Raw genomic sequence first — 17053 nt, 5'->3', positions numbered from 1 at the left:
GAAATGGTTTCTCTTTTGCATTTAAAAGGCAGATTATATCGAGATGAAGGGCCCGATTGTGTCACGTGGTAAAAGCAGAGTGAGATTCTCTCTTGAGGAGGAAGTCTGGTCACATTTTCACTTCCTACCCTGTGGAGTCTCAATTCCATAGAATCATAGAAAATTACAGCTCAGAAACAGGCCTTTTGGCCCTTCTTGTCTGTGCCGAACCATTTTCTGCCTAGTCCCACTGACCTGCACTTGGACCATATCCCTCCACACCCCTCTCATCCATGAACCCGTCCAAGTTTTTCTTAAATGTTAAAAGTGAGCCCGCATTTACCACTTTATCCGGCAGCTCATTCCACACTCCCACCACTCTCTGCGTGAAGAAGCCCCCCCTAATATTCCCTTTAAACTTTTCCCCTTTCACCCTTAATCCCACAGACTTGTTTTTTCAAAGAAAAATCTATTCTGGTCCCATTTTCCCAGCATTTGGCCCACAGCCTTGCATGCCTTGGCATCACAAGTGCACATCTAAATACTTCTTAAATGTTATGAGGATCACTGACTCCACCACCTTTTTCAGGCAGGGAGTTTCAGACTCCCACCACCCTTCAGGTGAGTTTTTCCTCACATCCCTCCTCAACCTCTTGCCCCTTATCTTAAATCTGTGTCCCCTGGTCATCGATCCCTCCAATATGGGGAACATTTCTTCTTGTCCATTTTACCGAAGTCTCTCAGAACTTTATATCATGTTCCGCCTCAGTCTCCTCCGCTGCAAGGAAAACAACTCCAGTCTATCTAATCTCTCTTCATAATTACAATTCTCCAGCCCAGGCACCATCCTGGTAAATCTCCTTTCCAATGCTGTCACATCCCGCCTATAATGTGGATTCCAGAGCTGCATATTGCTGTGGCCTCACCAATGTTTTATACAGTTCCAGCATAGCCTCCCTGTTCTTTATTTTTATTAATTCATGGGAATGTTGGTCAGCATTTATTACCCATCCCAAGTTGCCCTTGAAAAGGTGGTGGTGAGCTGAGTGGCTTGCTCGGCCATTTCAGAGGGCAGTTGAGATTCAAGCACATTGCTATGGCTTTGGAGCCACATGTAGGCCAGACCATATACGGACATTAAAGGACTAAAGGACATTAGTGAACCAGATGGGTTTTTCTGACAATTGACAATGGTTTCATGGTCATCAGTAGGTTCTTAATTCCAGATATTATTTACTGAAATCAAATTCCACCGTCTGCCATGGCAGGATTTGAACCTGGGTCCCCAGAGCACTAGCTGAGTTTCTGGATTAATAGTCCTGCGATAATACCACTAGGCCATCACCTCCCACGACTCTATGCCTCAGCTAATGAACTAGATGGGTTTTTATGATAGGTTCGTGGTTACCATTACTGATTTTCAATTCCAGATTTTTAAAAATAATTAATTAATTAAACAGTGGCACAGTGGTAAGCACTGCTGTCTCTCAGTGCCAGGGACCCAAATTCAATTCTGGCCTTGGGTGACTGTGTGGAGTTTGTGCATTCTCCCCATGTCTGTGTGGGTTTCCTCTGGGTGTCCGGTTTCTACAGGTGTGCAGGTTAGGTGGATTAGCCATGCTAAGTTGCCCCTTGGTGTCACAAGATATGTAGGTTAGGGGCATTAGTGGGGTAAATGTGTAGGGTTATGGCGATGGGGCCTCGATAAGATGAAAAAAGGTGGTAGGTGCAGACTCGATGGGCCGAGTGGCCTTTTTCTGCACTGTATTGATTCTATGAATTTAAGTTCCACAAGGTGCCATGGTGGGACTTGAACTTCTTTCCCCAAACATTCAGTGACATTGACACTGCCACTGCAACACCATCTCCTGCTTCTCATCTTCCTCTCTTCTGCAGCAGCTGGTCCTGCACTGCCTGTCCTCATTCCCTCCTAACATTCCTCGTCCTGACCCATAGAAAGATGTCCTCCACCCAGCACTCCCGCTCTCCTGGTGACTCCAGAAGGTCTCCAGTATGGTAGAGCAGCAGAGAGCTCACTCTCTCTAGATGAAGTCCTCTGAGAATCTCCGGGGAAAATACAGCTAGATTGTTGGTGAAATCTTGACAAGGTGTCCCAAAAAGTTCCTCATGCATCTCAAAATTATTTTCAAATAGTCTATCACCAGCAGCAAGTGAATAATGAAAATTGCGCATGGCTTTAGTTAGTGAAACAACTGTTTATTTTTAATCTTTGTTTTGGTATCTTTCGGTACTTTAATTCTAATCAAAAAAACCAATTCAAATTAAGTCTGATCGTGGTCCCCACATGAGGGACGAACCCGATCCAAGTTGACACAACAAGGCATTGCACCCCCTCCCTGGCTTGATCTAATGCTTCATCTTAGCCAATAGGCCGAGATGGCTTTGAAAAATTGCATCAGGTAAAGCTTCGGTTTTACCTCATTGGCTACCCTGCTCCTTCACTCTACTCTAGATTAGGCAAACCACCATCGCAGGCGTTAGCATACCCCAAGCGCAATGGGCTAGCCTCATCCCCTGCCTGATCATAGTTGGGGCTAAAGGGGTCAAGGGATATGGGGGCGTAAGGGGAAATCAGGATATTGAATTCGATGATCAGCCATGATCAAAACGGGTGGCACAGTGGTTAGCACTGCTACCTCGCAGCTCCAGTGACCTGGTTTCGATTCCCGGCTTGTGTCACTGTCCACGTGGAGTCTGCACGTCCTCCCTGTGTCTGTGTGGGTTTCCTCTCACAGTCCAAAGACGTGTGGGTTATGTGCAATGACCATGCTGAATTGCCCCTTAGTGTCCTGGGATGCGTAGGTTAGAGGGATTAGCAGGGTAAATATGTGGGGTTCTGGGGATAGGGCCGAGGTGGGATTGTCATCAGTGCAGACTCGATGGGCTGAATGGCCTCCTTATGCACTGTAGGGTTTCTATGAATTTCTTCTATGGATTTCTATGAACGGCGAAGCAAGCTTGAAGGGCCGAATGGCCTACTCCTGCTTCTAGATTCTATGTTTCACCCCTGCCTGGTCGCTGGTAGGGGAAGTCATTAATTGCAGCACTAGCCACCAAAATGGTATCCAGCTTCTCGAATGAATACTAGTCGGTAACTTATTTGGCGATCAGTCTTAATAATCTTTATGGCAGCTGTTTCCATTGTGTTTCTATTCCTTCACTAAGATGGTGACTGGCAATAAAGGTGAGCTGGACCAGACTTGCAGATCAAGATCCCACACTGGAGGCTATTTCGGGGCTAAACAGGCTTCAGAGTATTTCAGAATGGATGCGGTTAAAATCACCATGTTCTGAAGAACTTTGGAAGAGAACTTCAGAATCCTAATAGCTGGCTGACCACTGGGAGAAGCTTCTGTGGGTTTAGATTTCACCCTAAGATTAAAATAGAAGTATTTCTTATTAAGGGAGTGTTAAAAGTAAAGTAAAAGTAAAGTTTATTTATTAGTCACAAGTAGGTTTACATTAACACTGCAATGAAGTCACTGTGAAAATCCTCCGGTCGCCACACTCCGGCGTCTGTTCAGGTACACCGAGGGAGAATTTAGCATGGCCAATGCACCTAAGTAGATCGTCTTCTGGACTGTGGGAGGAAACTGGAGCACCCGGAGGAAATCTACGCAAGCACGGGGAGGACATGCAGACTCCGCACAGACAGTGACCCAAGCTGGGAATCGAACCCGGGTCCCTGGTGCTGTGAGACAGCAGTGCTAATCACTGTGCCATCGTTCTGCCCTGAGTGTGTGTGTGTGCGCCTCCTGAAAATGGTTATAAAACAATAGCAAGTCCGCGCAGTGAGATTTATTTCTGATTTCCTTCCTGAATTAGTTTAAAATTTTTTGATATTGTTGGGATTGGCACTCGGTGTATCTGATTGTTAAATCTTTAACTGTCGGGAGAGAAGCACGTTTATAAACTGGCATGTTCAGAATTCAGTCAATGACTTGGACTCTGCCCCTGCCAATGGCAGTGACCCTTAACTGTCCTAAACCTTAACTTATCCCTGTAATGAATGCAGCTTAATGATGCTGGGTAGGAGCAATAATGGAATCCTTAGCAAAGGGGAGAACAGAAGAACATCCAGAAATGAGGAATATAATAACACATAGTCAGCATGGATTTCAAAAGGGGAAATTGTGTTTGAACAGCCTCATTGAGTATTTTGAGGGCATTACTGAGAGGGTAGACAAGGGTAATGCGGTAGATGTGGTTTATCCAGATTTTCAAAAGGCCTCCAATGAGATGCCCCATAATAGATTAATGAAGAAAGTCAAAGAATCTGGGGACAAGTGGCAGATCGGATTTCTAGCTGCCTTCATCACAGAAAACAGAGAATGGGGATAGCTATTCCGAGTGACACAAGTGATGTTCCACACAAATTAGTGCATGGTTATTGACACTGGAGCCATCGCACAGCTTGGTCTAGGCAGTGCCACGTAATGGGACTGTCCAGACTGGGACATTTTTTTTGTCTCTGGAGCATAGGAGGCTTAGGGGTGATCTTATAGAGGTTTATAAAATAATGAGTGGCATAGATCAGCTAGATAGTCAATATCTTTTTCCAAAGTAGAGGAGTCTAAAACTAGAGGTTTTAGGATGCGAGGGGAGAGATACAAAAGGGTCCAGAGGGCAATTTTTTCACACAGAGGGTGGTGAATGTCTGGAACAAGCTGCCAGAGGTAGTAGTAGAGGTGGGTACAATTTTATCTTTTTAAAAAGCGTTTAGATAGTTACATGAGTAAGATGGCTATCGAGGGATGTGGGCCAAACGTGGGCAATTGGGACTAGATTAGTCGTTTTTAAAAAAAAGGGTGGCATGGACAAGTTGGGCCAAAGGGCCTGTTTCCATGCTGTCAACCTCTATGACTCTATGCCTGAGCTGTTTACTAATATTTCAAAGCAAAATAGGATTTTCCTTTTGAAGAAGTCTGAATAGTTGGCAAATGAGCTTTTTTCCTCAGGCAGATATAACGGAAACCTCGCTCATGGTACCCACACAACCTGTCCAGCTCAGACTCTGAGTCACGCTCCGGAGAAAATCCACTTTACTATCAGAGCTAATTTCCTCTCTGGGATTTGCTAATAAGCCTCATTGTCTCAATCTAATATCAGACTCTTGATCCACCCTCGATTTTCATCATTCTACTATTGGTTGCTATGCCTTCAGCTGCCAAAACCCGAAGCTCTGGAATTCCTTCCCTAAGCCTCTTTGCCTCTCTACCTTTTACTTTTTAAATGCCACCTTGATGTCAAGGGCGATCGCACTCGCCTCACCCCTGGAGTTCAGCTCTTTTGTCCGTGATTGAGCCAAGGCTGTAATGAGGTCAGGAGCTGAGTGACCCTGGTGGAACCCAAACTGAGTGCCCATGAGCAGATTATTGCTGAGTAAGTGCCTCTTGGTAATACTGTTAATGACCCTTCCCATCATTTTGCTGATGATCGAGATGGCGTGGCAATTAGCCGGGTTGCATTTGTCCTGTTTCTTGTGCACAGGACGTATCTGAGCAATTTTCCACATTGCTAGTGTTGCAGCTGTACTGGAACAGCTTGGCTAGGGGGTGCGACAGGTTCTGGAGCACAAGTCTTCAGTGCTATTGCCGGAATATCGTCAGGGCCCATTGCCTTTGCAGTATCCAGTGCCTTCGGCTGTTCTCCGATATCACGTGGAGTAAATCGAAATGACTGAAGATTGACATCTGTGATGCCGGGAACCTCCGGAAGAGGCAGAGTTAGATCACCCACTCGGCACTTCTGGCTGAAGGTTGTTGCAAATGCTCCTTATCTTTTGCATCGATGTGCTGGATGACCTCTCCACCATTGAGGATGGAGATATTGTTAAGTTGAATTGGGCTGAAATTGACAAATTAAGTTCAGCCAATACGCCAGCTGCCTATTTAACAAAACAACCAAGACTAAAAGAAATGGTGAACAAAATGATGGTCCCTGTGTAGTACAACAACAACAACAATGTGCATTTAGGTTGCACCCTGAATCTAATGAAATGTGTTCAAAGATGACTCACAGGAGGGTTACCAAGCACAATTTAGCCACACATGAGGAGGTATCAGGAGGCCTGGCCAAACCTTTGGTCCAACAACCAGATTTTAAGGGCCAATGTGAGAATCAACATGAGAATCTGTGGAGAGTTTTAACACTTCTCCTCTCAAGAAGCTGGTCGCAAACCATTTGCAGTTCCAGACAGAATGACATTGATGTAGAAATTTCCTTGAAATGCTTTCGAAAGGGCAAATCCATGTTGCACAACTGGCCTTGTAACATCAGTATTTTGGGTTGAATGAATCCCTTTTCCAGTAAGCAATTCTTTCAAATTGACTGTTCCAAGCTTGTGCCTGTACCCTAAGGGCTATTTCCCAGTTGCAAGTAAACATGAACATGTTTTATAAATTAGCCACTGGTACAGCTGTTGGATTGGAGCTGAGCAGAAGGAACATTCTACACTGCTGGCATGAAAGATGCCTTTTCTTCAATGTTGCACTGTTAGTATTTGAGTAGATATTCTTTTTTGAGGGGTTCCAGCACCAGAAGTGGAATGTTTCCTTCAGGATTTGCAGCCGGGCTAGATCTAATACTCTAATCTAATTTTCACTTTTGTGGCAGAAAATGGGGGGCCGTACTGGTTTCGGGTCCTCAACCCACTGGGTTGCACATTGGGGGCAAAAGATCTCCAGGAACATCAGACTTAGGAGCAGGATTCGCCCCTTCGAGCCTTTTTCGCCATTCAATAAGATCTGTGGAGTATTGGCCAAGGTCCCACTTGTGCAGCGAGAAGGTGGATTCCCTGTCCAGTTAAGGATAGTGGGCACTTAAAGCTGGAGGCCCAGTCAGGGACCTTCTAGTTTGAGAGAAGCACTTGACTTAAATGGAAAGTAGCTGAGGGAGCTCATCGACAAGAAGGTTTCCTCTCGTCACTGTTTACAAATTTAGCTTTCAAGTTTATTTATTAGTGTCACAAGTAGGCTTACATTAATTGTGACAATGAAGTTACTGTGAAAATCCCCCAGTCGCCACACTCCGGCGCCTGTTCGGGTACACTGAGGGAGAATTTAGCATGGCCAATGCACCTAACCAGCACATCTCTCAGACTGTGGGAGGAAACCGGAGCACCCGGGGAAACCCACGCAGACACACACACAACGTGCGGACTCTGCACGGATGGTGACCCAAGCCCGGAATTGAACTCAGGTCCCTGGCGCTGTGAGGCGGCAGTGCTCACCACTGTGTCTTAAATGAACAAAATTACAGAAGGCAACCTCATGTTAAAAGCAGAAAAGGTAGGAAAATCTCAGCAGGTCTGGCTGCATCTGTGGAGAGGGAAACGGAGCGAACTGGTGCGATTTCCTGATCCGGTCCCAAGTCAACAGACCTCTTGCTGCTTTGTCAAATTTTCTGCCCCACCAGTGACAATTCCCACAGTGGGTGGGATAGAAACATAGAAAATAGAAGCGGGAGTAGGTCTTCGAGTCTGCTCTGCCATTCATTTTGATCATGGCTGATCATCAATATCCTGATCCTGCTTTCCCCTTGATCTCTTTAGCCCCAAGAGCTAAAATCCAACTTCTTCTTCAAACCATACAACACTTTGGCCTCAACTACTTTCTGTGGTAGTGAATTTTACAGATTCACCACTCTCTGGGTGAAGAAATTTCTCCTCACCTCAGTTCTAAAAGGTTTGCCCCTTACTCAGACTGTGACCCCTAGTTCTGGACTTCTCCACCATTGGGAATATGCTTTCTGAATCTACCCTGTCTAACCCTGTTAGAATTTTATAAGTTTCTATGAGATCCCCTCTCACTCTTCTAAACTCCAGTGAATATAATCCTAACCAACTTGGTCCCTCCTCATATGACAGACCTGCCATCCCAGGAATCAGCCTGATAAACTTTTGCTGTACTCCCTCTATAGCAAGGACATTCTTCCTCAGATAAAGACACCAAAACTACACACAACACTCCAGGTGTGGCCTCACCAAGGCCCTATACAATTGCAGTGAAGCATTCCTATTCTTGGCTGTACTCCCATCCAGGCAATCAGACCTGCCAGGAATGCAACCCCTGACTCCAGGCCAGTCAGTAGTGCCCACCTTTAGCAGGTTGAACCGCCTTCTCCCTGTTGAGTCAGCAAACAGGAGGCTTCCTTTGTCTATCCTTAAAATGCTCTTAATGATCCTCATTGGCTGCTCGCCAGATGGGGAGGGGAGGCCCTGAATGCGCTTTCCCTAAAATGGCTGGAAAGCAGCCTGGAGCGCTGTTTTCTTTTTAGGCCTGTGCATTCCATTCCCGACCTCGGTGGGGCTGAAGATCCGTGATTTAAATACTGAATCAATCATTCCCGCCTCTGTCCTGTGTGTTTCAGCCAATATTTATCTCTCAAACAACATCACTCCAACAGTATGATAAAAGCAAAATATTGCGGATGCTGGAATCTGAAACAAAAACAGAAAAGGCTGGAAAATCTCAGCAGGTCTGACAGCATCTGTGGAGAGAGAATAGAGCCAACGTTTCAGATCTGGATGACCCTTCGTCAGAGCTGACTACAGCAGGTCACTAATCTCCTTGTTGTTTATGGGAGCTTGCTGTATGGAAACTGTTTGCTGCGTTTCCCACGTTGCAAATACTTCTTTGCTTCTGGAAAGTTCTTTCGGGGCGTTCGGAGGTGCGAACTAAACTCTGGTTCTTTCTTTAGTTGCTGTTCCAGAAGGTTACTCTCTATTGTGTCCTGTGTAAATTTCCCTTGTGCTTCCTCCTGTACCTTTCTCACAATAGCATTTGTACAGAACTGCAGCTTCAGCCTTCGAATTGACTGTCCCCCAGCTCCATCAACTCTCTCACTCGTGCACATAGATGAGGAATTATGTTTGATGTGTCTTAGAAACCATAGAAAAGCCACGATGCAGAAAGCGGCCCTTCAGCCCATCATATCTTCTCTGTTCAAGAAAGCAAAGATCCCTGTGATAGCAGAAAATACTGGAAAATCTCAGCAATTTCTCAAAATCCAGCATTTTCTGTTTTTGTTTCAGAGTCCGACATCCGCAGTAATTTGCTTTTCCCCTTGTGGGCAACATGGTGGCACAGTGGGTTAGCGCTGCTGCCTCACAGCGCCAGGGACCCGGATTCAATTCCTGGCTTGGGTCACTGTCTGTGCGGAGTTTGCACATTCTCCCCGTGTCTGCGTGGGTTTCCTCCGGGTGCTCCGGTTTGCTCCCAGAGTTCGAAAGACGTGCTGGTTCGCTGCATTGGCTATGCTAAATTCTCCCTGAGAGTACCCGGACAGGCGCCGGAGTGTGGCGACTAGGGGATTTTCACAATAACGTCCTTCTCTCTCTGTCTCTCTCCTCCTTCCTTGACTATTTTCTCTGACTCAAATCCACTCCCTTTCTCTCACCAAATGCATTTGAGTTTCTGAATCTAAATCATTGTTATAAATTGAAAGAAATAGTTGTTTCTAGATCAATCCCTGGAGTTTTCCACTCACTGTTGCCTTCCACTTTGGCATTACTTGCCTCCCAAATGCCCACAGTTTCTTTTGCATCACCCAATCTCTTCCCCTCCATGCCCAGTTTTTACTCAAATTTGAAGGAGTGAGCTCCTTCAAATCAGAAACACCTCTGCTGTGGCAGATGTCGGTGGACAGGGCAGCTCTGACAAAATGCCAGGGACTGCGAGAGAAACAGGATTAAAATACATTTCTTAGGGGTACAGTATTGTCACACACGACACTATTCGAAGAAGAGCAGGTTGTCCTAGTCAACAGTGGCCCCCCTCCAGCAACCCCGCTCGATATGGATTCATCCATTTATACAGTCTTGCTGTATGCAAACTTACAGCAATTCCAGACAACCGTTAGTCGTAACACTCCTCAGGTTATTCAGTGGCTGTGGGCCATTTTGGAGAGTTGTGAGGATACGAAAGGTTTCTTGGTGATGTAGTTACTGGTGTAGTAAGAACTCTATTGTGAACATAAATAGGCCATTCAGCCCCTGGCAATCCATATCCCCTGATGCCCCTGCGTAACCAGAACGTATTGATCTCGGTTTTCACGTATGGTGAAGACAAGATTGGAATGCAGATGTCTCTCTCTCTGTTGTTGCGAGACTGGTGTTTATAAAATTGTCTTTTAAAAGGTGGTTTTGCTTTTTCTGTACTTTTAGTTTTAAAAAAAAAGGTGCAGGTGCAAATGTAAGTACACAGAGTGAAACATTCTATCGAGAGGCTAGGCAGTAGTGTTGCCAAGACAACAGGCTGTTTTTGAATTTTAACCAATCGGTTTAAAATAGACATTTGATTAACAGCAGCCTATCAGATTTGAACTTGATGTTTTGGTAACCTGTAAACCAATCCTATTGTGGGGATGTTGGTATGTTATCAGGGATATAATAGCCAGCTCCCAGTTCCCGAAAGCCAGCCAGTAACTGTCTCTGCCATAGAACATAGAACATTACAGCACAGAACAGGCCCTTCGGCCCACGATGTTGTGCCGAGCTTTATCTGAAACCAAGATCAAGCTATCCCACTCCCTATCATCCTGGTGTGCTCCATGTGCCTATCCAATAACCGCTTAAATGTTCCTAAAGTGTCTGACTCCACTATCACTGCAGGCAGTCCATTCCACACCCCAACCACTCTCTGCGTAAAGAACCTACGTCTGATATCCTTCCTGTATCTCCCACCACGAACCCTATAGTTATGCCCCCTTGTAATAGCTCCATCCGCCCGAGGAAATAGTCTTTGAACCTTCACTCTATCTATCCCCTTCATCATTTTATAAACCTCTATTAAGTCTCCCCTCAGCCTCCTCCGCTCCAGAGAGAACAGCCCTAGCTTCCTCAACCTTTCCTCATAAGACCTACCCTCCAAACCAGGCAGCATCCTGGTAAATCTCCTCTGCACTCTTTCCAGCGCTTCCACATCCTTCTTATAGTGAGGTGACCAGAACTGCACACAATATTCCAAATGTGGTCTCACCAAGGTCCTGTACAGTTGCAGCATAACCCCACGGCTCTTAAACTCCAACCCCCTGTTAATAAAAGCTAACACACTATAGGCCTTCTTCACAGCTCTATCCACTTACCTATAGCTAATAGCTTTTCGCTCAAAGCCTCATCTGAACAGAAATGGTACCCAAAGAAAGCCTCGTCTCGATTAGTGAAGACAGAAGAAATCAGCAAAGAGGTCTTATGAGGAAAGGCTGAGTGACTTGAGGCTGTTTTCGTTAGAGAGAAGAAGGTTAAGAGGTGACTTAATAGAGGCATACAAGATGATCAGAGGATTAGATAGGGTGGACAGTGAGAGCCTTTTTCCTCGGATGATGATGGCTAGCACCGAGGGGACATAGCTTTAAATTGAGGGGTGATAGATATAGGACAGATGTCAGAGGTAGGTTCTTTACTCAGAAAGTAGTAAGGGCATGGAATGCCCTGCCTGCAACAGTGATGGACTCGCCAACATTAAGGGCATTTAAAGGGTCATTGGATAAACATATGGATGATATTGGAATAGTGTAGTTAGATGAGCTTTAGATTGGTTTCACAGGTCGGCGCAACATTGAGGGCCAAAGGGCCTGTACTGCGCTGTAATGTTCTATGTTCTAAGACAGAAGATTCTTGAAGATAAAACCTGGCTGTATTTTGAGAGTGACTAAAAATTCTATTTTCTTTTGTTAATAAGTGGGAATTATATTTATCTAAACAGCATTCCATTAGAACTGTGTTTTGTTCAGTTTGTTAATAGTTTAGTTAACCTGTTCACTGTTAGTTAGAAAAGTAGAGTGTTACTTGTTGATTTTACAGAGTCTCGGGTAGTTGTTTTGATTTAATCACTAGAAGTTGCTGAAAAGCAGATCATACTATTTCTCACACACTTCAACAAATTATGCAGTGAGGTACTTCTCTTTGAGGGGTTGCGTGTTAGTTCTCAGAGAGGGAATCAACCTCCCCCTTCATAACACTGTATAGGAGACCACAAGACGTCAGAGCCTTGAGATACACATGAAATTGGGTAATTGAAATAATTAGTCATTAAAATTGACACTCAGATGGACATTATTAGCTTAGAAGTAGGGAAATGTAGTTACGAGTATTGACGGCTTTAAAAGAAGACAAGAATAATTATTAGTGCTCTATTGCGGCATGATGGGAAATATAGCCAACACATAGGCTTGATTGTGTGGGGAAACTAACACAACCTTAATGACTGGCCAAGCAAAAATGTGATGAGAATCACAGACTTGGAGGATTTGATCACAGACAACGGATGAATGAACACCGCTCAACAATCACCAGGCAAGAGTGTTCTCTTCCTGTTGGGGAACACTTCAGCAGTCACGGGCATTCGGCCTCTGATCTTCGGGTAATCGTTCTCCAAGGCGGCCTTCACGACACACGACAACGCAGAGTCGCTGAGCAGAGACTGATAGCCAAGTTCCCCACACATGAGGACGGCCTCAACCGGGATCTTGGGTTCATGTCACGCTATCTGTAACCCCCACGACTTGCCCGGGCTTGCAAAATCTCACTAACTGTCCTGGCTGGAGACAATACACATCTCTTTAACCTGTGCTTAACACTCTCTCCACTCACATTGTCTGTACCTTTAAGACTTGATTAGTTGCAAAGACTCGCATTCCAACCATTATTTTGCAAATTGAGTTTGTGTCTTTATATGCCCTGGTTGTGAACAGAACTCCCACTCACCTGATGAAGGAGCAGCGCTCCGAAAGCTAGTGGCTTGTGCTACCAAATAAACCTGTTGGACTTTAACCTGGTGTTGTGAGACTTCTTACTGTATAAATATATGAACGTAGAACAGTACAACGCACAGGAACAGACCCTTTGGCCCACAATGTTGTGTTCAACATGACGCCAAATTCAACTAATCCCTTCTGCCTGCCCTTTGACCATATTTCTCTATTCCTTGCATATTTATCTGCTTATCTAAAAGCCCCTCAAATGTCCCTATCGCATCTGCCTCCACCCACCTCCCCAGGCAGTGTGTTCCAGACACCTACCACTCTGTGTGTAAAAGAAAAACTGCATCTCCTTTGAACTTTCCTCCTTTCACCTTAAGCGCATGCCACCTAGTATTTGACATTTCAACTGTAGGAAAACGATTCTGACTGTCAACTCTATCTATGCCTCTCATAATTTCTAGACTTCTATCGGGTCTTCCCCCAGCCTCTGCCACTCCAGAGGAAACGATCCTAGTTTGTAGCTTTTAGAAAGCGTAAGTGAGCCCGAGACATAACCTTAAGTTGATAGTGTAATTCTTGCCACACTCAGGATTGTTCAGAAAGTGCTGCCCAATCGCAGAATCGCTGTCTAATCAGCATCTCAACCTCTTTAGCCCAAAAGGGAGGGGTTTCCATTCACCAGTCTGGTGTGGATTCAAACTAGGATCTTTGAGGAAAAGATATTGTGCTTTCAAACCTTGAGTGCTTTTTGTGATTGGTGTATATTTACTTTGACGTTTAAATAATGATGTCTGTTGCTTTGCATTAAATCACATTTGAAGATGCCCTGTCCCATGTTAAGTGAAACAATGTGCTCAGGGATATGTGCACGGCTTCCGGATTGCCGATTGACCCCAGTGACCTTTTGTCCCCTTGTCCTTTACAGATAAGTAGAAGCCGAAGGAGCCCATTCCTGACCAGAGCCGCGCAGTCGACGACTTGACGGGAGGTGCAACAAGATGGAGTCGCAGAAGGAGATCACGACGTGGGAGTCCTTCCGCGCGAAGACCAAACCCTTCCTGCAGAACTTGAAGAAAGGCAAGATGTCGAGCAAGAGGAAAGAGGGGAAGAAGCGGCACCTTCTGGATCAGCGGATGAGTGTGTCGGAGCCGGACATGTTGCAAGTGGGCAAAACCTACAGCGAGACTTGCTCCCATGCCCTGGTCCAGACCTCGGCTGTCAATTACTTTAGCAGCCCCTCCACCCCCATCAAGAAGCTGGATAAAAATAGCGGGCAGGCTGCGCCTCAGGAAAATACGGTGGATTCAGCCCAGCCTCAGGAACCGGAGAGTTCCTGCACTGAAAAAGCACCATCCACGCCCAGCCCCGTATCAGAGCTAGCGAAGGACTCCAGCAAAAGCGGTTGTGAGGACCTGCCGGAGAGCAACTCCTGTGGTGGAACAGACGAAACGTGTGGGGTACGTAATCACTGATTGTGGGTTAATGTGTGTTTCCAGGAATTAATCGGGTAGATTTCCTCCGGTGTGGGAGCCCTGAACAAGGAGGCTTGTGGACACAAAAGGTTGTGGAAATCTGGAATGTGCCTTTCCCTACCCCCTCCCCGCTTCTTCCCCAACGTACTGTCACTGCCCCAATAGCTGTAAAGTTATAGGTCAAGTGAAAATTTCAAAACTGACTTTGGGTAAGGTCTGTAGTGAATCAAGAGTCAAAAGTCACGCAACTGTTGATGTTTAGAGTTTTTGAATTGTTGCGGGAATCAGCTGGCGACAAGTTCAGTCCTGAGACTAATGAGATGACGTCAGAAGTTTATTACGTTTTCAGGTAAACTGTAGCAGTGAACGAAGCAGTGGATTACTGCGCTATATTATGCCATGTACTTCCCATATTGTGACAGGATAGGGAGTGCACACTGGGCGAAATCTTACCAGAAAATGGCAGTGCGTTGGTTCTGGCTAGAAAATCGGCGTCTATCTATCCAGAGAAGCCGGTTGGTTTTCTTTCCAGATCTTGCGACACTCTGCCAAACAAAAACATCAAGTGGGTGTCCATGGGGCGGCACAGTGGTTGGCACTGGTGCCTCACGGCACCAGGGACCCGGGATCGATTCGCAGCTTGTGTCGCTATCTGTGTGGAATCTGCATTGGTTTCCTCAGTAAGAAGTTTAACAACACCAGGTTGAAGTCCAACAGGTTTATTTGGTAGCAAAAGCCACACAAGCTTTCGGAGCTCCAAGCCCCTTCTTCACCTGAAGAAGGGGCTTGGAGCTCCTAAAGCTTGTGTGGCTTTTGCTACCAAATAAACCTGTTGGACTTCAACCTGGTGTTGTTAAACTTCTTACTGTGTTTACCCCAGTCCAACACCGGCATCTCCACATCTTGGTTTCCTCCCACAGTCCGAAAGACGTGCTGGTTAGGTGCATTGGCCATGCTAAATTCTCCCTTGGTGTACTCGAACAGGCGACTGGGGGATTTTCACAGTAACTTCATTGCAGTGTTAATGTGAGCCTACCTGTGACTAATAAATAAATTACATGGCTGTCACCGGCATCCCCTGCTCTTGCGTCCACTGCCTGGCCATGTTCCTCTCCTTCAGGGGCTATACTTACCTTTACGATTCTGGGGAGATCCCCAAGTTCACGTCTGGGTGAACCTGTTGTGAATGGTGATGGCACACCGGCGCTTGCTGAATATCCGGTGAGGGGGGAAGTCCCGGTGAAAGTGCTGGTGAATGACATGCTGATGTATTAATGGAGCTGGTAGATCCAAGTGTGTATCAGTCAGGTGTCTACCAAGTGTGAATGATCTAAGCACATGATCGTGCATCTTTGCAATTTTTAGTACCTCAACCAACTGCTCTTTCCTATTTTTAACCTTGGTATTCTGTAAATGGTATTAATATATTAACCTGTGATATATAAAAAACAGGGTGGCGGCACAGTGGTTAGCACTGCTGCAACACAGCACCAGGGACCCAGGTTCAATTCCAGCCTTGGGTGACTGCCTGTGTGGGGTTTACAAATTCTCCCCGTCTCTGCGTGGATTTCCTCCGGGTGCTCCGGTTTCCTCCCACACTCCAAAGATGCGCAGGTTAGGTGGATTGGCCATGCTAAATTGCCCCTTAGTGTTCAGGGGGGTTAGTGGGGTAAATGCGTAGAGTTACGGGAATAGGGGCTGGATAAGATACTCTGTCGGAGGGTTAGTGCAGACTTGATGAGTCAAATGGCTTCCACCTGCACTGTGGGGATTCTATGATATTAAATGATCAAGCCACTGAATATTTTTAAGAAGGATTGAGATCGATTTCTCAACTCCAAATGGGGAGACCCCGGGAGTACGGTATGACAGGGGATGGCCATGAACATATTGAATAGCGGAGCAAGTTGGGAGGGCTGAATGGCCTACTCCTGCTCCTAATTTTAATGTTTGTATGGCAAGTTATGTAAACTGAATTCTGAAAATCTCTTGGTTCTGACACAAAAATACCAATGAAAGGAATTTGCATTTCAGTGGAAACATTTGACCCCTCGTGTGCCTTGACTAGAATCACTGAACAGGATTTTATTTCTGAGTGGGTGTGTGTGATTACAGTTAATAATTTAATTGACCTGTTGACTTGTTGCATTATATGGGCAGAATGTGTAAACACATAAAAATCCTTTTAAATTACAGAACCCCCAGATTAATAAAGCTGACCCAGATTCTGTTAACTCTTGTAATTGTGAATTTACAAATCCATTAGAATTGGCAAAAGTGCTATTATTATGGTGAGCCTGGCATGCAATGAACATTGATTTGATGTACAATGCATTTATTATAACAGAAAAGCGGAATGAATCTCAACTATCATGATGCATCAGCTGACAGTAACTGGGCCATTACGTGTCAGGCACAAAGCTTGGAACTGTGACTAGTATTAAACTTCTAAATCTCATCATCAGGGCGGCACAGTGGGTTAGCACTGCTGCCTCACAGTGCCAGGGACCCGAGTTCGTTTTTCGATTTGCAGCATCCATGGTTGTTTCCTAGTTGTTTCCACTGATTGAGATTATTAATCCATAGGCAGGCAGTATCGCAGATATGGGAGAGGGGTGCGATCTTCCCAAAAAAATTTTCAGAGTCATAAAAATCTGAACATCAGAGTGTTTCGCTCTGGTCTTTTCAGTGAGTCACCCTGCGTGGTTTTCCCACACTCCATCAGGTGTTGTGGAAGTTTCACATGGGTGGGGGTGTGTGTTGCAGAGCCGAAGCTTGTCGGTGAAGCCGGCTGCAGGCTGCGCAGGGCGCCAGTACGCAGGTGCTCCGATCTCCCAACCACCCCTCTCCCCACCTGTATCATCGGCAGCGGTGTAACC

The 17053-nt window shown here is 45.6% G+C and overlaps 1 protein-coding gene across 1 annotated transcript in view; it reads left to right on the top strand.

The window, feature by feature from the left end:
* Positions 1-13625: 13625 nt before the first annotated feature.
* The window catches only part of LOC144511296 (multiple C2 and transmembrane domain-containing protein 2-like), a 447793-nt gene continuing 444365 nt past the window's right edge, over positions 13626-17053 (top strand). The window contains exon 1 of the mRNA XM_078241512.1: positions 13626-14159. Coding sequence (XP_078097638.1) covers positions 13701-14159 — 459 coding nt within the window. The 5' untranslated portion in view covers positions 13626-13700. The remainder of the gene's footprint in view (positions 14160-17053) is intronic.

The sequence above is a fragment of the Mustelus asterias genome, chromosome 24 (assembly GCF_964213995.1).
Source record: "Mustelus asterias chromosome 24, sMusAst1.hap1.1, whole genome shotgun sequence".
NCBI lineage: Eukaryota > Metazoa > Chordata > Chondrichthyes > Carcharhiniformes > Triakidae > Mustelus > Mustelus asterias.
The sequence above is the reverse complement of the archived record's forward strand: the minus strand, read 5'-3'. Positions and strand labels throughout refer to the sequence as shown.